The 21,691-nt window shown below is 39.6% G+C and overlaps 1 protein-coding gene across 4 annotated transcripts in view; it reads left to right on the forward strand.

The window, feature by feature from the left end:
• The first annotated feature begins 719 nt into the window (after nucleotides 1-719).
• The window catches only part of txnrd2.2 (thioredoxin reductase 2, tandem duplicate 2), a 31,575-nt gene continuing 10,603 nt past the window's right edge, over nucleotides 720-21,691 (forward strand). For 2 of the 4 annotated variants that reach the window (XM_047381703.1, XM_047381704.1), the window contains exons 1-12: nucleotides 720-1,061; nucleotides 2,537-2,602; nucleotides 2,701-2,757; nucleotides 2,844-2,988; nucleotides 3,415-3,489; nucleotides 5,202-5,280; nucleotides 6,878-6,940; nucleotides 7,116-7,186; nucleotides 12,077-12,096; nucleotides 12,766-12,857; nucleotides 12,951-13,125; nucleotides 21,345-21,481. In XM_047381703.1, the coding sequence (XP_047237659.1) occupies nucleotides 986-1,061; nucleotides 2,537-2,602; nucleotides 2,701-2,757; nucleotides 2,844-2,988; nucleotides 3,415-3,489; nucleotides 5,202-5,280; nucleotides 6,878-6,940; nucleotides 7,116-7,186; nucleotides 12,077-12,096; nucleotides 12,766-12,857; nucleotides 12,951-13,125; nucleotides 21,345-21,481 (1,056 nt within the window). In that variant the 5' untranslated portion in view covers nucleotides 720-985. Of the gene's footprint in view, nucleotides 1,062-1,130; nucleotides 1,322-2,536; nucleotides 2,603-2,700; nucleotides 2,758-2,843; nucleotides 2,989-3,414; nucleotides 3,490-5,201; nucleotides 5,281-6,877; nucleotides 6,941-7,115; nucleotides 7,187-12,076; nucleotides 12,097-12,765; nucleotides 12,858-12,950; nucleotides 13,126-21,344; nucleotides 21,482-21,691 lie in introns of those variants that run through there. The other 2 variants (XM_047381701.1, XM_047381702.1) reach the window with 2 other exon arrangements.

Below are 21,691 nucleotides of genomic sequence, written 5' to 3' on the forward strand. Positions count from 1 at the left end.
AATTCAGAATCAAGGCAAGATATTATATTGGATATAATACAATTTTTAGGATTACAAATTATGGTTCTCACGTTAAACTAGTTTGGATTCCTGCCCACATTGGTGTGGTAGGAAATGAGTTGGCTGATAGTTTTGCTAAGAGTGCAGCAAAAAAGAATATGGTTGATATAAATATTAAAATAAGTAAAAATGAGGTAAAGAATATTATTAAAATGTATATCAAGAAAAAATGGCAAGAACAGTGGGATAGAGGAGGCAATGCTAGATTTTATTATAGCATCCAAAAAAACGTTGGGGAATTTAGGAAATGTAATAGAAGTAAAAAAGAAGAAGATGTTATATCTAGAATAAGGTTGGAGATACAGGATTAAATAGTACTCTTAAAATGATGAATAAACATACAGGTTGTTGTAATTATTGTGGAAAATTACAAATAGTGCAACATATTTTTTTAGAATGTAATAAATATGTTCAGGAAAGAGAGGTATTACTTAGAGATTTAAGTAGGAATAAAAATAAATTAGACATTAGGGACTTGTTTCAGAGATCATCTGGGGATGTAATTTTTAACAGTATTTTTAGTTTTCTAAGAACAGGTATTATGGGAAGATTATAATAGTTAAACGTCTGGTCCATACTCCAATCTGGAAGGTGGCGGTAATGCACCTAAAAGCTGTTTGCAAACCGCCATTAAAAAAAAAGAAAGAAGAAGAAGATGAGCTGCACGATATGCCTTTTTCTCCACTTGAGCACCTGCCCCTATTTATTACTTTATTCTGGTATTATTAGGACTTTATTCTCGTAGACCTAATATTATGTCTATATTCTCGTAATTTCCAAAAAACAATTTGTTTTATTCTGGCACTAATACTCCGTCGTAGAAATGCAATCAAATTTCAATTTTCTTCCTTTAAAATTAGAGTAATTTATTTCAGGCAATTCTGTAACCAACCTTTCCGGTCCGGGGTCCTTCCACAATAACATCATGGCTGCCCTCTGTAGAGGCAGACATAGGTGGAAAGGATTGAAAGGTTTGCTGGTTTTTACCAGAAACTTTACAGGTAACGGACATTCTATTATTCAGAAGCGCTTGTGTAGACCGGCTGGACCATGTCTATTTCTACACTGTGCTTGACGCATAGATTTTAAAACGCTTCGGTGGCTTTTGTAACTTCGTCTGCCTTTACATACTAGTTGTATTCCTTTAAAAGCTCATCTTTCTTAAATATTGTTTTATATGTGATATTGGAGCCAAGGTGCGAACTGTACAGTTTCTCAACACCCGCCTGTCTGTAAACTAGTAACACAGCTTTATTAGAAGGTAATATGATGTCACTGCCTTTATTCTCGTACAAGATGTTTTCTATTAGAGCAACACGAAGTAATGCACAACTGAAAAGTTGAAGGAAAATGATATTTATTTTTATATTTGTTACTAATAAAAATCTGAACAGTGTGGTTTGCATTTGTATTCAGGCCCTCTGAGGCAACTCGTTGTAGTGCTGCAGCTGCAAGTCCTTTGGGGTCTCTAAAAACATTCCACATTTAATGTTGCATTCTTCTTTGTAAGATAGCTAAATGTTAGTCCTGAAAGCTAACAGCAATTAAGGAATTTTCAACATTTGACCATTCAAACATGAACAAGCATTAGTTTAAACTAATTAAACTGTCAAAGTTATAATAATACTAAATACTATTAAAAATATGAAAACTAGGAAAACATTTAGTTACAATATTATTGCTGAAAATTATAATTGTGATTTTGATTAGCCCACACTTTAAGGGCAATTAGAGTCCATCCAACTGGCCAAATATATTATTTATATGTGGTGTGATAGTCAGAAAGGTCAAATATAATATCCAACCCAATATTGCGCAGAAGCAATCCTATGCAATTGTGATTTTTCCACACACTGATATTGTGATGTGGATTGCGACTTAAAATATTTTGCTGTTCTAATTCCACTACCTTGTTTCACAGTGGAGAGGGTGATGTGCAGTGTTAGTTTTCCAATACAGAGTTTTGCATGTAAGCTAAAAAGTTCATTTGCGGTCTCATCTGTTTCTTTAATTTTCTGTAAAGATCATGAATATTAGCTGTCCTTTTTGACAGTTTCACCCACACGAGTTGTGGATCTCTGGAGCTCATCCACAGTTGCCATGAGCCTCTACCCTTTCAGTCAGTTTAGACGGATGACCTTCGTCTGAGTCTCGCTAGGTTTACAAATAAGCTGGATTTAATAGTCCTGTGACATTTTCAAAGCTGAGATTAAATTATACACAGATGTAATGTTTCCTAATTAGGAATCAGATGCACTGGACTTTATATAGAGGTATTAGATTAAATGAGGCGCAGTACATATGCATACCACACTTTTCAGATTTTTACTACAATTGTAAAGAACATTATTAGGAAGCATAACTCATTCTATCACATGTAATGCAAATGTTTTGATGCTTGTGGTTAAAAAAATGATAAAATGTGAAAAACGTTTGTGACAGTTTCTGGTGGTCATTATTCAGTATCATCTCACAGGGAGGTATGACTATGACTTGGTGGTTATTGGTGGTGGTTCTGGAGGCCTGGCCTGCTCCAAAGAAGGTGAGCCTTTTTGCCTGTTTTCCGATGTATATAATCCTTTGTCAGATACCTGATCTAATTTCCATCTAAAAAACACATTGTTAATCCACATTGCACAGCGGCACAGCTAGGACAGAAAGTCGCTGTTCTAGATTATGTGGAACCGACTGCTAAAGGTAAAATACTTTGTACATAATTTTCTCCAAACATGGGGGTTTCAAAAGGTATATTCTCTAAATGCAGTTAATTTTGGGTCAAACAGGAACCAAGTGGGCTCTTGGTGGCACATGTGTCAATGTTGGCTGCATTCCTAAGAAGCTCATGCATCAGGCTGCTCTCCTTGGGACCGCCATCAAAGATGCAAAGAAGTACGGCTGGCAGATGCCCGAGACAGTCCACCATGACTGGTAAGCATGACTAGTGCAACATCTGTGTGGAAATACGTTGTTTTCTCGAGGAAATGCTTTCTTAACCAAGCATTATGTGAGATTCCCCTACTTATGCCCAAATGGTAGCTGTTTAACAGGATTCTGCACAACTTATCAGGTGATTTATTCATTAGATTAAATTTGCTTATTAGTGAACAGCACCATCTTGTGGTGTAGTTGGAGGAAAACACCCCTCCAGCTTGATGTTAAGAGTCTACTGTGATATGTTTTTTTTTCCTCATAACAAATTTTAAATCTTATCAGAATAGAAACTTAGCATAACACATTGTTTTAGTGTAATTTCAACCTGTTAAGAAAATCGCAAGCGGATAAGCAAGGAGTCAACGTAAAAAGATGTTTTAATTTAAAGTGAGTTATCATTAAAAACTCTGGGATGTTTTCCAGGGCTACAATGGCAGAGGCAGTCCAGAACCATGTCAGATCTTTAAACTGGGGCCACAGAGTCCAGCTCCAAGACAAGTAAGTGACAAAAGAGACTCTAACTTTCTTTCTAAGGAACCTGTTGACTTTACTATTACGGCCTTATTGCATTCATTCATTCAAACATTTAAAATAAAGAAGATAATGAGTGAATAAGAGCACATGTTTGAGGTATGAAATATCATAATGAATATAAATTTATTCTCTCCAGATAAAAAAAAAACTCTACTTTATATTAGAGCTGCAAGATATATAAGATTGCAGTTGTAGCAAAATGCTTCAAATCTCAATTGCAAAGGACTACTTGGATACATAATTAGTTAGGCAGCTGTATTTCAAGCGCCATGGATAAACATGTTGCTTTCTAATAATGTATTTGGGTCGATGCTTCGGTGACCAATCGCTGTCCTTGATCTTGATAACTGAGATCCTAAAGCTTAGGGAGAGCGCTGGGAATATTTTTATGATTATGATGAGTTTGGGTTGATCATAATCAATATTTTCATCACAATATTCAACAAAAGTGTGGCGATGTTAGGTTTCCCGAGGATCATGCAGCCCTATTAGAGATGTACCAATTTGTTTTCTAGCTGATTATCTGGTTTTTGAGATGTTAGTACCAATTTGATAAGTTTCTTGTTTCTCAAATTTAAGAAGATTTAAGAACAGCTCTTAAAATCTACATTTCTAGCCTTCCAACTGTGAGTGATCTCATGTTGATAAAGAGGTCTTTGTTAAAATAATTTTAGTAATATTTTCAAACTAAGACTAAATGATTACAAGGTAATGTTTTAAGCTGTCTTTAGGGTCTTACATTAGTGATGATAGTGGGTTTCCCAGCATGCATTGCTAAAACAGCATAGGAGTCTCTATGTGTCTAGATCCTTAACTGACCTTTGAGATTTCCAAAAGGACGTCAGCATTTCCATTCCAGCCTGTTTCATAGCAGACAGAGGTTAGAAGCTTAAAAGGAAAGCAAGAAACACTCAAATAAATCCAGTCTTTCTGTTGTTGCCTGAATGTATCTGTCATTTCCTGACTTGTTGTAGAAAACAGTTTTCCTTTTTTAAAGCCTTGTACATCAGTGTTCTTCGTCTAACTTCATTTTTGAACACTTCATCGATACTGAAAATAGCTACCTTTGACCTTTTCACTCAGTACCAGCGTTCACTCTGAAGAGTGTTGTGGTTAGCTCGACCTGCTAGCACTTAGCCGTGGTGCTTTCTTTGATCAGAATAAGGGCTGATCAAGCTGTAAATAGTTCTCTTGTCATCAGCTAAATTTCTTGGTGCATTTCCATCATCTGTGTTTAGACTGTTGACACCTCATAGTATTTCTTCAGTAGATTTCTTGGTTTTCTTGTCTCAACCACAGACTGCTTCACTCTGAGGAGTTCCGTGTTTATTTGTTGTTGATTGGTTTTCGACCTACCGCGTTTCTGTTTTTGTCATCACATGAGCTTGCCCAGGGCTCTACACATGTGTTGCACACACTGCTGCAGGACTGATCAGCAGCAGAAGCCGCACGTTGATAGAGTGCCTGCTGGAGGGTGAGCAGTTGGTAAACTTTTCAGTCCGATGAGATCATTTGCTCAGAATCAGATTTGTAAGGATGCTTCCGCAAGGTTTCTTTCTTTTCTGTTTTTCCACTCATGATAGGGGACATTTTTTGCATGTTTTCTTAGACTAACTTGTCCCTCTGAACCCTTCATTGTGTAATGTGGTAATACTCTTATGTTTTGTGTTTTGCAGGAAGGTAAAATATCTGAACCTCAAAGGCAGTATGCTGGATGAACACACAGTGAGAGGTCTGAGCAAAGCAGGAAAGGAGGTGTGCCGTTTTATTTCATTTTGTTTTAAATTAGAACATAGGAAAGGGTTTGGGTTAACATTCATCAACCCATCCATTTATAAATGAGACGTTCTGTAGAGGATCACAGGTGCTGGACAGGCAGTAATAATAACAATATGTTTTATTTATAAGCACCTTTCAAGACTCTCAACTTCGGTTTACATCGATAATATAAAGACAACATATTGGGAACAAAGGTGAAAAGTACTACGTTGAGAAGTCATAGGTGATGAACTAAGTTTTATGGTACGGTTGTTTTCTTCATGGTCTGTGAACACATACGGAGCAAACACAAACACTTAACAAACATTTACTGAAAATTTACCTTAAATACTTAATGAAAACATTTTAAAGTCTTGGTTTCATTTTTACGATATCTGCATCCACATTGGCTCTGAAATTCCAACAGAAACACTGAAATCCCCATGGCATCTCAGTAGGTAGCAGTGATTAAAAGAAAGTTTAAATGAAGAACATTCAGAGCATAGGTAAAGCCATGCTGAATGGGATGTTTTTGACCATTTCCTCTGAGTCAGAAACATTTCCAGCACTTGTTTGAAGTTTAAGTTTGTCATAATGAGGGCGAAGTGAAATAGTGGTGGAAAAAGTAACAATAACAGCTCTTCTCCTGTGGTTTTATGCACAAAGCAACAATATATGCATGTATCAAGTATATTATCCCCACTTTGCTACTTATAAACACTCGTCTTTGTCAAGTCTGCATGGGTTGTTAGAATCTCCTCTTTGAAAAGTGTGAATGAAGTGTGTTTTCCTCACTGAAAAATGTGTTTGTAAATTGATGAGAATTGCAAAAGCAGCATAAAATGTCCACTTTCCAACATATCTGTGTTAGTTTAGACAGGCTCTAAGTCTGGAATTTTGAAATTAAAATGGTTTTGGATCCTGAATACAAGGATCCATTTCCACTATGGGGGCCTCAAGGTTTTTTCTCTAGATCTACCTCTGCTGTTTTTTGTGTTGTGTGTTTTGACTGGGGTCTGAAATCTGGACCGGTTATGTAAATGACATCCCCTGAAGCTGATAGAATGGGGTTTAAATAGACTGTACCAGTCCTGATTTGGTCCTGGTTCCTGCACCTACACTGGTTCCTGAAAAGGTTCCTGCATTGGAAACCCACCTAAGGCTGCATTAACACACACACTATGTTCTGGAACTTTAGCTTGCATCCACTGTTCATTAAAGCCCACAAGAAGCTGAGCACAAAAAGTCAAGTCGAATCAAATTGTTTTCATTGTTGTGATGTTTCTTCTAAATAAACAGCAGAACTAAGGGACTAATATTCCTGCCATTTTGCACCGTTCCAGCTTTGTAGGTTATTGAACAATCAACATTCTTTGTTTTTCTTAGTTAAATCATACTTTGAATTGAAAAAAAAATAGAATCCCAGGACTCTCGTCTGCCTCCCGTCTGCATTGTTTGACTGGTTTCACAGTTTTTCTGTCATCAACTTCATACTGGTCACTATAGAGACCACTCCGTTTTATTTGACATTTCCTTGTTGCTTTTGAATATGAACAAAAACAATTAGCTCACATTTCCGTCTCCTTTCCTGCAGACGATCCTGACTGCCAAGAACATTGTGATCGCCACAGGTGGACGACCCAAGTACCCCACACAAGTAACGAAACACTTCTACGGTCCTAAAAAAAATCCGCTCTGTGTTTCTGTCACCTGGCAGACACTGATATGGTTACTTTGGTATACGCTGTAGCTTCACCGTGTAAAAATGGTTGATTTTAGAAAGAACACTTTTTTCTCTTGTTGTTTTTTGTTCACAGTTTTATTTTTTGCAGATTCCTGGAGCAGTGGAGCACGGCATCACCAGTGATGACATCTTTTGGCTGAAAAGGGCTCCTGGAAAAACGTAAAGGCTCTTTCTTTCATGCTTTTATTGTATTTGGTGTATATATTCTGACTCTATATGGAGCGCTGAGTAAACCGACCATCTGACCCTGAGACTTTTAGTGCTACCTTCTACCCACAGCACTGCTTTGCTCACTGACAAAGCACATCCCACTGTCACGCAGCGTTATCTTTCAACAGGGACGTGCAGTATGTTTTTCTGACTTCCTGTCAGCCTGTCTTCGCCTCATGATTCAGATTAGCAGCGTGCATCCTGACCTTTACAGAACAAGCCCTTTAATCCAGCCATTTAGCTGCTGTCATCGCCTGGTTAATTGGGCCTTCCCTGACGTTTCCTCTTGGCACGTCACACGCACGGTGACTAGCGGTTGTGGTATACCTGGGCTGCGGAGGCTGTTTGCAACGTGATGAGAGATAAAAGGAAATAAGTATTTCGATATTTAAGCACTTTGTACATGTAATTTGTCTGCACCTGAGGACGAGGAAGCACAAAATGTTCTGATTGTTTTCATTTGTGTGCGTGTATTTTGACATTGGTAAACAGTCTACCTCTGTAATTTAATCTCAGTATAAATCCAACTGTTCTGCGAAGGCCTCAGAGGTATGTTAGAGAACATCAGAGAACAAACTGCATCATGAAGACTAAGGAACACAGAAGACAGGGAGGGATAAACCAAAACACCAAACTTTGACAATCTCAAGGAGCACTGTTCATTCCATTATCTGAAAATGGGTAGAGTGTGGCACAGCAGCAAACCTACCGAGACATGACCATCCACCTGAACTGAGCAAGACAAACATTGATCAGGGAAGCAGCCATGATCTCCATGGTAACACTGGAGTAGCGGCAAAGATCCACAGCTCAGGTAGGAAAGTCTGTCAATAGGACAACTATTAGGCATGTACCAAACACATCTGACCTTTACGGAAGAGTGGCTAGGAGAAAACTATAGTAAAAAAATGAAGAAACAAACATAAAAAGTCCTGTTTGCAGTTTGCGAAAAGCCTTGTAGGGGACGCAGCAAACATGTGGAAGAAGGTGCTCTGGTCCAGACCAACACTGCACATCACACTTAACTTATGTTGTGGGAATGGTTTTCTTCAGCCGAGACTGGGCAGCTGATCAGAGTTGATGGAAAGATGGAGAGTTGAACACAGGGTGAGTCTGGAAGAGAACCTGTCAGAGGCAGGTCGGTACTAAACATGGAGTCAGGGCTACAACGGAATGGTTTAGATCTTAGCATATTCATGGGATAGAATGACCTATTCAAAGTCCACACCTTTATCCTATTGAGAATCTGTGGCAAGACTCCAAAATTGCTGTTTACAGAAACTCTCCATGCAATCTGACTAAGATTTTGTTATTTTGTATAAACCTTAGTCTCAGACAAGCCCCAAAAGGAACAGTAACTACTGCAAAAGCTACATCTACAAAGTATTCCCTCTGGAAAGCTGAATACATCTTTACGCCACACTTTTCTGATTTTTGCTTGTAAAATATTTTGAAACATGTATAATATTCCTTCTGCTTCACAGGTTTTGCAACTTTGTGATTAGATAAAAAAAATACTAGAAAATATTTAACTTTGTGGAATTAAACTTACAAAATTGGGAAAAACCGAAGGGGGTGAATACTTTTAAAAGAAACTGTCTATATGATGAAATATAGAAAATTCCTTAACGTAAATGCATCACTGTACCTGCAGCTTTTACTCAGTCAAGACATTTTTGAGGCTACTTGAGCAGAGGAAGTGCTTTGATGTAAAAGCGTGGAGGTTAGGGGAGCGCTCTACCTCCCTGCAGGCGAAGGTGGCGTTAGCTGTGTTTCAGCAGTGGATCGTTCTATGAAGAATCTTAAACACAGAGGAACGCTTGAACTTAAGATGTTTTGGTCTGTCAAGCCATCAGCTATGCAGGTGAAGTCCAAGGAGTTGTTTCTGCAGGCAGGATGGGTGTGTGAGGTAACGGGTGAGGGACGGGTGTGTAGTGATTCCTCAAGCATACTTACACACACACGCACACACACAGTTAAATGACAGATTTAGCCTTGGGGCTGAAGTCCAGAATTGGATCCCTTCATCATGCTATCAAGGGAAAACACAAGGCGTGTGGAGGAAGTGGTCTAACTGAAGGTCAGCGTGAACAGCCAACGTGGTTTTAGGGACGAAAGTTTAAAAATCACTAAGAACTTAGACACCAAATATATTTAATCTGCGCAAAGAGAAAGCAAATGTTCAACCAGCTGCCAGCTTGGTTTTAAACCCCAACGTTTACCACATCCATACATGAAAGACTAGACTTCCTTGTTAAATATAAAGTCAATAATACAATTTTTAGAATGTTAAGTTAGAGAAACTTTGTCTTTGGAAGGAATAAAAATAACACAGGTTCCCTTTTTGTTTACACAAATTTAAAACATATAACATGGTCAGTTGTTTTTAAGCAGAAAAACTCATCGACTAACCTACTTAAATCATAGGACACTGGTTATTACTGTTATAATAATACACAGACAAAAGCAAAAACACAGAACTGAGTAGTACTCAATTGCTTATTGTCCAGATATAATACCGTTCTGCTCGGTACAGAGTACCGTAAAGACAACAAGCTTTACGGTATTAGTTGGTTAATTTGTCGAGCTCCCTGCTCATGCATCACCCTGCATTTAGCTGCTTAACAATTATGCTGAAGCCACGTATTTAATCTTTGAGCCACGGCTGTCTGCAATCAGAAATATTTTTTTAGCAGCCTTATTTGTGTGTTCTAAACAAGGGGAAAGCGTAGTAGTCTCCTTTAGGCCAGCTGTCTGGGAGGGTGTAGCAACATGTGGGGGAGGGGCGGCCCTGTGCTACTCTATGTCTCAAATAATGAGAGAAAACTTGTTATAACCTTGGTACACCTCAATAACAGTATCCAGCCTGAATTTTCTTTGGTATAGGTTTATCCTTACTGCCCCGTTGTGGTGAAACTACTTTTAAAATGTAAAAGACACCCAGGATGGATTTTGTATAACTGACAAACTAAAATTTCCTACAAAATACACAACAAATATTCCAAGGATAAAAAATATTGACTTCATCTCATCATGGAATTTCAAATATCTATATAATATAACGTTTACTCAGATCTCAAAAATGTTCGAGATGCTCCAAGCAGGATAACTGCAGTCATGTGCAGTCTTATAAGACATGGAAAAGGTGTTGCAGGTTTTTTGCTAGAGGTAGTAGTTTGAATCCAACCACTCCCAGGATTAACAGTTGTGTTAAGTAAAAATAAGGTTAGAGACACACACTTTAATGGATTGATCGGAGAAAATATCATTCCTCATTCTCCCCCATAAATCCATTTAAGTGTTAGGCAACTGGTTGTTGAAAATCCTGGGAGTGGTTGGTTTTGATGCGACTTGTTACTAGGAAAATATCATCTTTATTAAAGTTTTCCCTTGACCTTTCAATCGAGAAAAGAGATTTCATCACTGATTCCTGACGTATGGATAGGTGCTTTTTAACACAGATGTCAGAATCTGTTTTATTCACAGATGAGAAAACAGAGAAAAACTTAAAGCCGAGTTGTTAGTACTTTAGTCTTCGAAGTAAGATGCATGCATTTCAGACATGATCCACAATAATCTCAAATAAAAGCCTTTAATTAGTGGAATAAAAACATATGGCCTTGGACTAAGCTCAGGCTATAGCAACAATGTCAACCTACTTGGTGAGAGATACACAAGAATGCGATATTGTAATGCTTATCAGTGATGGGGCTTTTTGAAGAGTTGCCCAACAGGAATTGGAACACAGATCAGAACAAACCTCCCTCAGTAAGGAGCTGTCAGGTTGCTACAGGGAAGAAAACCAAAAGAGTTTTACCAAGTTTTAGATTTTGGACGACTTCAGATGAAGGTTGAACTTGACTGATGAGTCCTTTCAGCTACTCCCTTATGCAGGGGTTGCCACAGCAATTGATTACACGTTGCACATAGACTTGGCAAGTTTTTACGCCAGATGCCTTTCCTGATGCATTCGAATCTTAGGCCACCGTTTCAAAGACTGGACTTACCCTGCTGCACCATGGAGGGACAAACTTGAGCTTGTCTGTCTCCATTTAATTGCCTGCTTTGACCACAGTCCTTGCTTCCTATTTGTCCATTATGTTTTAATGAATACCTGAATACATTCTTGTACATCCCTGTTCCATGATATAATCTACCAGTAAGAGTGTATGTCACTGCTTTGTAGATTTGTAAAACACAATAAAACATATTGAAACTGGGTGACTGAGACGTATCCTCTCTGATGAAGGGTTTGGACCACAATAAAGCTCTTTGTTTTTTAAGCCATGTCCTAATCGAAGCAGGGCAATCGTTGGGGCTTTTAGTGGCCGGGGTTAACATGGACAAGGGCAGGATGTCCCACAGGCAGCTACATCTGTCAGCTGGAGCAGTCATAAAGGGAACGGGGTCTGGTTTGGTGTTGCTGAAAGCAACTGAGAAAATGGGGGATGTCCATACAGGTGACGGACTTCACTCAGCAGGCCGACATGTGGATTTAAGCCCTGAACATGTTACACATGTCATCTGCAGGGATCATCCTAAATGCTTCCAATTAGCCCTCCTCAGCACCACTGATCTTTTTGCTGGATTTCAGCAGAGATTCGCCTGGACCACACACATAAATCTGTAGGTTTTACTCTCCTGGTTTTCTCTGTTCTCTTCACACCCCTGAGGTTAGGAGGCCTTGTAATTCATCACCTCTCTAATTCTAGGATTTGGAAGAAGACACATGCAAGTTAGGGTTAATGTTGTTTTATTTGGCTAAAGTGTACTGAAGAATAATGAAATGTATCTTATTGTGTTGGTAATCCTTTTAAGAGCTCTGTCTTTGTATTGCAGACTCGTGGTTGGAGCCAGCTGTATCCTTAATCTGCCTTGGGGGTGTGTGTGTGTGTGTGTGTAAGAAGCCCTTGTGTTTGGTCTGCCAGACTTCAACAGACATTGTACAGGATTTGAGGAATAGGTGACATTGGGCACTAGACAAATTATTGGTTGTAAATAATTTGTTTAACACTTATTTTAAGCCAATGTAATTCTTTTTTCAGTCTGAATTAAGTCTATACTGGTCATTTTCACCTACAGTGGATGAAATAAGCGTTTGAGACCCAAAAAAACTCATTACTTAGAATTCTATGGAGAAATCTTTGTAGGCAAGCATGGTGGTAGGACATGTGTTGGGACTTTTGGTCCCTACACATGTAAGGAATTGCCATTGGTGTTCTTGGTGACCCAACTCCCTTCAGATCATTACCAAGCTTCTCTCCTGAAATCCTTCTGCTTTATAAACACAGTAAGTTTAGACCAGGAGTGTCTTTAGTTAGTTGGTTGATCTGCATGCCGTGTGAAAATCCAAACTGTAGGAGCCAGAATTCTGTCTGGACTGTGAGGAAACAAATACTCAAAGTATGTAAAAGAATCATGTTGTCATTTTCCCCAATATCTTTAAATATCATATTTAACATTTTTATTTTAGAAAAAACAATCATAATCAAGGACACTACTGCTATCCTCAACGTGGCTTAACACAGATGTTGCTCTCGAGTGTGCCGGCTTCCTAACAGGCATTGGCTTGGACACCACAGTGATGGTTCGCAGCGTCGCCCTCCGGGGTTTTGATCAGGTATGTCCTTCACAAACAGTCTGCATGTTCAGAAGATCTAGAGTGTAAATCTGGTCCCCTCTAAAAGTAGATAACGTGTCTCACTTTGTTCAGCAAATGGCAGGTCTCGTGACGGATTACATGGAAGCTTATGGGACCAGGTTCATGTGGAGGTCTGTGCCGAAAAGAGTGGACAAGCTCTCCTCAGGGACCCTGCAGGTGACGTGGAGCGACACGGAGACAGGCAGGGAGCACAAAGACACCTACGACTCTGTGTTATGGGCAGTCGGTGAGTTCTTGTGTAAGGAATCGTGTTTTTGAACGTGTGTTTGCATCCTTTGAGTGCTTGGGTGCATCTTAATCTCAAAAACACATCTATGTGGCCTGATAATCCAGAACCAGATTAAAATAAAAAATGTTACTCTGGCAATGGCTTTACTCTGAATAATGTACTTGAAAAAGTTCAATGAATTTAATTTGGTTTTTGTTTGTGAAAGACCGACACAAGGTAGTGCTTAATTGTGAAGTGGAAGGAAAATGAATCATAGGTTTCTTTTTTTCTTTTAAAAATGAGTATTTAACAATTGTGCCATGAATTTGTATTCAGCACCCAGAGTTATTATTTCGCAGAACCCTCTTTCAATGCAGTTACAGCTTCCAGTTATTTGGACTATGTCCCTACAAGTTCTGCAGGTTTAGCTCGAGCTGAGGCAGTTTTAATGGAATGTCTGTGAACATCAATTTTCAACTCATGTCACAATTTCTGGACTTTCGTTGGGCCATTCTAATAAGTGATTAAAATTATTTCTTTGTAGCTCTGGCTGTTTGTTTAGGGTTGTTGTCCTGCTGTCGTATGAAGTTCTGCCCCAGTTTCAAGTCGTTTGCGGCTTCCAACTAGTTTTCTTCCAGGATTGTCCTGTAATTAGCTCCATCCATCTTCCTATCATCTCCATCCAGCTCCACCTGCTGAAGAAAGCATCCCCACAGCATGATGCTTCCACCACCATATTTCACTGTGGAGATAGTGTGTTTAAGGTGATGTGCAGTGTTAGTTTTCCGCCACAGAAAGCACTCCTTCTTCCTCCCTGTTCTCTACATGGCTTGTTACAAACTTTAAACAGGACTACTTACGGCTTTCTTCTTGCCACTCCTTCATTAAGGCCTTATTTCTAGTATAGACTAATAGTCAACTTGTCTTTTAGCAAATCTCTGGTGTCTTCACAAAACAGTTGTAATTATATTGAGGGAAAAAAACAGGCTCTCTTTACCAATTTGGAAACTTCTGAAGTTGGTTTATCTAGATTTCAATCATGGGTGTCAGAATGTAGGGGGCTGAATACAAATGCAGGACACTCTTCAGATTTATATGTAAAACTTTTATGAAAAATGTACAATTTACTTAAAAAATTTGCATTGCTTTGTGTTGGTCTATCCAATAAAATCCCAATAAATACTTAGATGTTTGCAGTTGTAACCCATGCAAACGTGAAACAATTAACGGGATATAAGGACTTTTGCAAACATTGTAGCATTTTCCACTGACTCCGTGGTCCCTTCCACCAGGTCCTTTGTCATCCTTAAAAAAGTGCAGTGTCAGCATGCACTAGATGAATCTAGCCTGAAAACAAAGTAATAAAGCCTAAGTGATGGGAATAGGCAGGGGAAGTGTTAGCCGCTTACTGCGGGCTCCCCAGTTGGAGAAGGGCAGGACGGAGCAGGATGCACCCAGGCGCGGGTCACCACGTTCCCCTCTTTGTTCTGTCTCTGCGCCTTCCTGCCCATGCCAGCTCTGCGGAAACCAACCTCGCATCTGTCATTGCCCGCCGGGTCTGCGGCCCTCTGCCTACCAGCACCTGCAGTCATCTTCCTCTTTTTCACTGTTATTCTATCATGTCTCCTTTTCCACCAGCAGAATGGTTCACAGTGGAAGGAACATCTGTCAGGGCCGCAGCAGCCGGTGTATTTGTATCAAACCCATTTAAAAGCAACACTTCCGAAAACCTGACTGTAAGGCTTTTACTTTATTTTAGATCAGGCATGTAAGGAGGGGTGTAGGGGAATCATTGCTCGGTACGTGTGACAGGGACAAGGATGCGTGCGACCCTGCAGCTGAAATGTTGTTCCTTCTTCCTTGTCCTGGCTGAAGACTGCTGCTGAGAGAAACACATGGATGACCTGTGTGAAATGCTGCATACCATGTGCTTGCTGGATTCATTAAAAATCGTTGAATTTTGCCATCATTTGTTGGAACCGTTAGGTTTAAGAACATATATGCACAGATCAGAGATATTGTTGCTGATATCTGATCACAGATTGTGTAAAACGTTCACCTGCTGACACCAGTTTTAGTTGATTCCAATTAGGAGCCATACATCCCATAATACTCTGTATAATGCTTTCTGGACCAGCACATGTGTGAGAGATGAGTCTTACACAGCTCTGCAGTTAAACAGTAGATTGTTTGTTTCGGTTCAAAGTTGCAGCGTTGACATTGTAAATGTGTTTTTAGTTTCTTCATACAGTCATAATAAGTAAATTAGAATATTGAAAAGTTCATATATTTCAGTAACTCAGTTCACTATGGGAAACACATGACATAGATAATTTACACACACAGCCCATATTTGTAATTATGATGTTTTTCCACTTACAGCTAATAAAAGCACGACCTTTAAGAATAGAATATTACATCGGACCAATAAAAAACATTTTAATGCAGAAATGTGGGCTTAATAAAAAGTATGTTTAAAACCTGCTTAAAGATTATTATTTTTAAAGTTACTTTTAATCTGACAAACGAGCCTCGTTGGAACACATATTCTAATTTATTGCATATGAATCTATTAGCGATTAGCAGGATTTGAGGATTACTAAGATGAATCCTTGTGTGTGTGTGTTCTTATAGAGTAGTAAAACCTTTACCTAACATTCCCAAACAACGACCAACGCTTCTGAATGCAACATCTCCCATGACAGATAAAATGGGACTTTTCTGAAGGAAGAAGCAGAGTAACTTTGGCAAATATGGTCAACTTCCTGCTCTGGTCTTACTCTTCTGTTGTAGCAGCCTGAAGCAGCAGCTGACATGCCTCCACATTTTAAACACGGATACTAAAACTAGCTAACAGAGTCTTCTTCACTCAGTAACAGTGCAGTTTCTCAGTGCTTGGGTATAGTAGGCTTCACTGATCGGGAACAACACGGTATTTGTAGCTTTCAGATGATCGAGGTGAAATTCGTCTTGTTCTAATCATCTGTGAGGCGACAGAATTCTTTTTGGTTTATCTTTATTACATTTTATTTATGTTGGTAAAAAAAATCAACTTTCTTCATCTTCACATTAACTCAAAGCAGTTCCAAAATCTTACAGAATTCGTCACAGCAGCTTCCTCTGTTTTGGCGTTACCTTGTGATGGCAACATGCTTATAAAGGAGAGGTTTTGTTCCCATACGGTTCAGTGAGAACCGGCAACAATGCGGCCTGCGCTCTTTGATGTGCGTATGTAGGAGTTATGAGCACAAGGCCACTTCCTTTTGCTCTGGCCTCCATGAAGGAGCCAGACTGGGGTTCCAGATCTCTGTGGAGTTATTAAAGGCCAGAGGGGCAACAGGGGACAGTATCACCACTGTCTACCACATCCTTCTCAATGGCTGCGCGTCCCTCCACCTTTCCCCTGCTCCTTCCTGACATCCAGGTGTGGCCACACAAACACGGCAGGAAACAGAACATTTCCAAACTTCCTGTCTGCGTAATGATGTTGGACACTAGAGTCTCTGCCCCTGCTGCCCTCTACTCTGCCAAAGGATGTCATTAAACATATTTCCTTATTTTTAAAGGGTATTTGCTTCTCTGTTTTATACAAGAGTCGACTTCCTAAAAAGATTAGGTTTGTGTGGAAGTTCCTAAACTTCTCAAATGGCCACTTGGGACCTGGTCCAGAACACAGTCAGTTACACAGTAACTATATACAATAAAGCCCAGCTTCTCAAACATCACTCACACATTCTTTTATAGCTTGTCCATTTATTTAATTACTTTTTAGAGTTAAATGTTATCAAGTAAGGGAGGTTTAGAATTTGAGCATTTCAGCAACTCTTTCTACCCAACAGATGCTCTCAGGGTCACGTTGATCGATTTATCTATCATTTTTTAAAATTTATGATTTATTTTAGCTGGAAAGATCCAGAGAATGTTATTTACAAGAATGTCCTGGGACAGATGATGGCAGTAAAATACAACACACACACACACACACACAGAAAAATCTTTTTCTTTTGGTTCTGAGCCAACAAAGAGCCGGGAAAGAATTAACAGGGACTCTGATTACTAGAGACCGCGGGGTTTTTCTGAAATAGCTGAAAGGACAAAACCAACCAGACATGGACAGCCGCATTCAGAACAAATCCTCCTTTATGTAATTTGGTGAGTGTATCTGCTACTTTGTGTTGATGTCTATAAATGAAACACACACACACATATTCCTCTATGTGTCCACAGAATACAGTCTTCAGAATAACACTTTCCTGATCTTCAGGATGCAGATGTGTTAAAATGTTTCCACAACATTTATTAAAACTTTGTAATAGAGCAAAAACATACAGATAAAAATCCTCAAATTATATACTAGGCATTTTTAACTGCTTGATATATGGGTAGAGGGTACAGCATAAGTTTTGTTTTTTAGTATTCAAAACTAGGTTCGATTTGCACAAACGTACTGAAGAGAATTGAGATTGTTGAAGATCATAAAGTGCCTGATTAGATGTGAATGCAGTAGAGTACATGGAAATGAACCCCTGATGCTCCTCAGTCATTATGATCGAGAGATGATTTAGGTACAAACTGCTCCCAGTTCCTCAAGCAAATACAAAACTAACTTGAATGGGCCCAAAATACACAATTATAAAAATTACACTATTTTTAGGCTTTTACTTATATTTAAATGAACATTTAGATATCTGAAATTATTTCATGACGTTACGGCAGCCGGTCTTCACATAACGTTCTTCATCATGACCATGTTGATGAGCACATGTGACTCGTAGATCCAGCTCCCAACACTTAGCACTAACAATGTGGCTAAAATGGTGCAGATAATTGTGGGATGTAACCTTTAATCATTTACATGTTTTTTTTATCCAGCGAAAAAAGCCACTGTTCTTACCGATCTGTTGGCAGAAAATTCTGTTCTTGTTCCTTTCTGTCAGAGTTTACCAGGAAAATGGGATTTGGGTAGAATGCCTTTACATGTTCATGTAACATAAACTCATGCTGGCTCTATTAATACCCGGCTGCTCGTGGTTGTCTCTTATCTGGCTCACAACTAATTTCTACCGGCTGATTTAATTTTCTGTAAGGCAATTTTCTTACTTTTAAATTGCAGGACACCTCCCTTTTCCTTGATACCGATTACAAACCATAGATGCTACAGTTTTCTTCTCTGTAGCCCCACATCAGTCTGCGTCTTAAAATCTTTTTTGGCTTGAAATGAAACACATTATCATCACGTCTTGCGGCAGTGTGCATGATCCATTCCACCCCAGCAATAACAAGCTGCCGTCACATTGCTCTCCGTTTTGTCTGTGTTCATTTGTTCGATCAGATAAGCTTCCAGCTCTCTCAGACATTTGGTGTGGCCGTTTAGCTTCCTCTTTATGTCACAACAGGCTTTGTTCAGATTGGCCAACTTGGTCGGTTGTGTGACTGCATCAACAGCTCTGCCAAGTCTGTCACTGGCCAGCCTGTTGTCCACTAACTGCAAGGCTCAGCTTGCAGCAGCAGTACTACAGTACTGTTTAATAATGAAGTAACCTCAGTCTTACAAAGCTGGAGGTACAAAAGTCCAATCTGGGATGCAACAATGTGATTTTGTTAAAGTTGTGAAGCCTGAATCACATATGGCCAAACAAATCACCAAAGTGTTACGGGTAGCACGCCTTTTAAAAGATGTACACTCTAATAAATGCTGTAGTATAGCTTTATTATTACATTAGGACCTTAAGATTATAATTTGTGTAAATCTTTTTGCTGAATGAAACAATATTAAAGAATAAAACATAAGTCATCCAGAATCCCTTGAGTGTAACGAAACTGCTTTTAAAAAATATTTTGTTAGATGAATGACTCGTTACTCACTGCTTATTTTCCATAGTGGCCGTGATAAGTTTACATCCACTCATTATCAGCATGAATATATCAATTTCGGGCTTTTATTGATGCATTAGGACTGTTGACCAAACAAAGACCAAATTAATGCCATACCATTTTTAAAATGATTGCTACAATCCTATTACTCTTGGGCTGCAGTCTAACTGGTGGCACTGCTGAAACAATGTTCGGGTGCATCCAAACCTTTACAGTTTTTTCGCTACCTCAGTATTACATCCTAAAACATCAGATTTCTGTCTCTTCTTATGCAGATGTAGAGCATAAGCAGGGATGTAACAAATGAAAGATTGAATCATAAATGTTGCTTACTGATTCAGGGTTTTGTATTACATAGTTATTACATATTAATTCTATAGCCAGCACTAAATGTTTTCTATATTTCTGTGAGTGTTTCAGTGAGATTACCATGGGGAAAAGGTTCAATTCCAAAAGAATTTAATAACTTCTCAATTCGCAAAATGTATATATTTTTTAAGAAAGTGGCGGTAATTTCAGAGTGAAATGGGGCCGCCACAATGAATATCTGTGTAAAAAGGCTGATGCATAATTCCATTGGTTGTTGCTTGTTAGGTGTTCATGACAGTCACAAACACAGACAGTTCATCTAGTATTAAGTAAGACTGTGCTTTAACGAGCCGAGAAGATCTTGTAGTGTATTTTGAGCTTTAGAATTTGACATTTGAACTCCAGGGTGCATGTTTAAGGCTCTTATTTTGAAGGTTTGCAGGAAGGTGTGGGTGTACATCGTTTGTCACCCAGTGAGACAGTCATTGTGCTGCAGCTCATCCCGCAGCTGTCTGTGAAGGAGTGGCCAGGCTTTCTAAAGTCTGTAGGTCAAGGGCTTCAGGTGAAAACCTCAGTGTTTAATATTTTAGCAGTTTTACTGAATGGAAGCAGACACTCAGCTACAAGCCAGTCATCCAGTTAGTCCGCCTGACGAGCTGTTAACGAGTCGAACAGACAAACCAAAGACTTCAGAATAATGTATCCAACTAGAAGTGTTAGGTGGTGTTAGCTGAAGGCAGGTAATCTTGAGTACTGCAGAACCAGCACTGGACCCGGTATCACCTGAGGATAGATGAACCCTCAGGATGTTACTACCACCACATTAGCAGTTGGCATTGTGTTCCTAGCTTTGAAACCTTATTGGGCTTGTCCATGTGGGCAGCTGCTAATATTATTCAAGCTTGAAGGCGAGGTTATGTCTAACATCCATGTCTATGTAAAACCCACGGTGACGCAAGTAATACAGCATCTTCATGCTGGGGAGTAGCTTGCACCTTGGTTGTACAAAGCATTAAAAAAAAAACATTTTATCAATGAGCTCATTTTTAATAACTCTATAACCACAAAATCCCAAAGGTTCACTAGTACCCAGTGTAGTTGGAGGATGTCATTCATTGCAGTGTTTTGTTCTTAAAGACAGGAAAATATTTAGAAGTCCAGCCGTAGGGAATTGGTCCTGACTGGCTGACTTCCCTTCTCTCCTCTCTGCTCTCTCTGTGTGTTCTGTCCCATTCACCCGCACACGTTGTGGAGAACTAGACAGCTCCCTGAAGCCCCCCTCTCCAGGTCTGAGAAATGGGGGGAAGGACGTTGTCCTTCGGCTCCAGCCAGGAAGAGGGGTCTCGGGGGTTTGTTATTCTTGCTGTCCGATAGCATCTACATGGGTTCCTCAGGCCCTGGCTGTTTATTATGCTGCCCAGACAGGTTGTGAGGAGCTGTGTTCAGGAGGGTGGAGCATCTGGCCCAAGCTCCATCACCATGGAGACCTGCTGTCGACAGCATCGGTCAGTCATCTGCCCAGAACGTGTCAGAATTTGCACCTCGGGATGTCCCGTGGGGTCTGCAGGATCCCCATTCCCAGCTGCCCCTCAGCTGCCCCTTCCTCTATAGCTCAGCTCCTCAGCTGGCCAGATGTTGCTTGATGACTATGATTATCAGTTGGGATTTCAGGATGTTAATGAAACTTATATTTGAAGACTTTATCCCAGATCATTCAATCAAAGGTGTTGAGTTTAGCATTCAGCTTTATATTGGCAATGAATTAAAGTTTCTATAGCTATACGCGACAGCAGGCCTTAGGAATGCATTACTGGGTCTACATCTTTCTCTTGTTGCATATCTACAAGCCTGGTATAACCCAAAATTCATCTTGGGGGATCTTGTTTTGTGTTTTGTATCACCAATACTCTGTTAGTTTGGCTAAAGATTAAATGGATTGACATAAAACCTTTTTTAATGAGAGCGCATAATCAGGATAAGTGATTGTTTGAATTGTGGCCTGAGCAAATGTGTTTGTAAAACTCCTATTTTCCCCTCTGTTGGTTCCTCATCAGGAAGAGCTCCTGAAACCAAAGCCCTTGGCCTCGACAAGCTGGGTGTGCAGCTCAACAAGCAGTCGGGGAAAATACTTGTAGGCCCTGACGAATCTACCTCGGTGCCAAACGTCTACGCTTTCGGTGACATCAGTGAGGTAGGTGTTGTCAGCAGACGACAGGCTGACAGCAGAAACAGTTCTGATAACAATTGCAAGAGGAGAAGCAACCTACGATTAATGATTGTAATTATGACTACAAAAACACAAGATGCCACAGAAGACCATGCCCATCCAGGAAACTGGAAACACTTTTCATACAACTGGCCCAGGTGTGTCTTATTAAACCAAAAGTAACCATTTCAAACT

Source organism: Girardinichthys multiradiatus, chromosome 12 (assembly GCF_021462225.1).
Source record: "Girardinichthys multiradiatus isolate DD_20200921_A chromosome 12, DD_fGirMul_XY1, whole genome shotgun sequence".
Taxonomy (NCBI): domain Eukaryota; kingdom Metazoa; phylum Chordata; class Actinopteri; order Cyprinodontiformes; family Goodeidae; genus Girardinichthys; species Girardinichthys multiradiatus.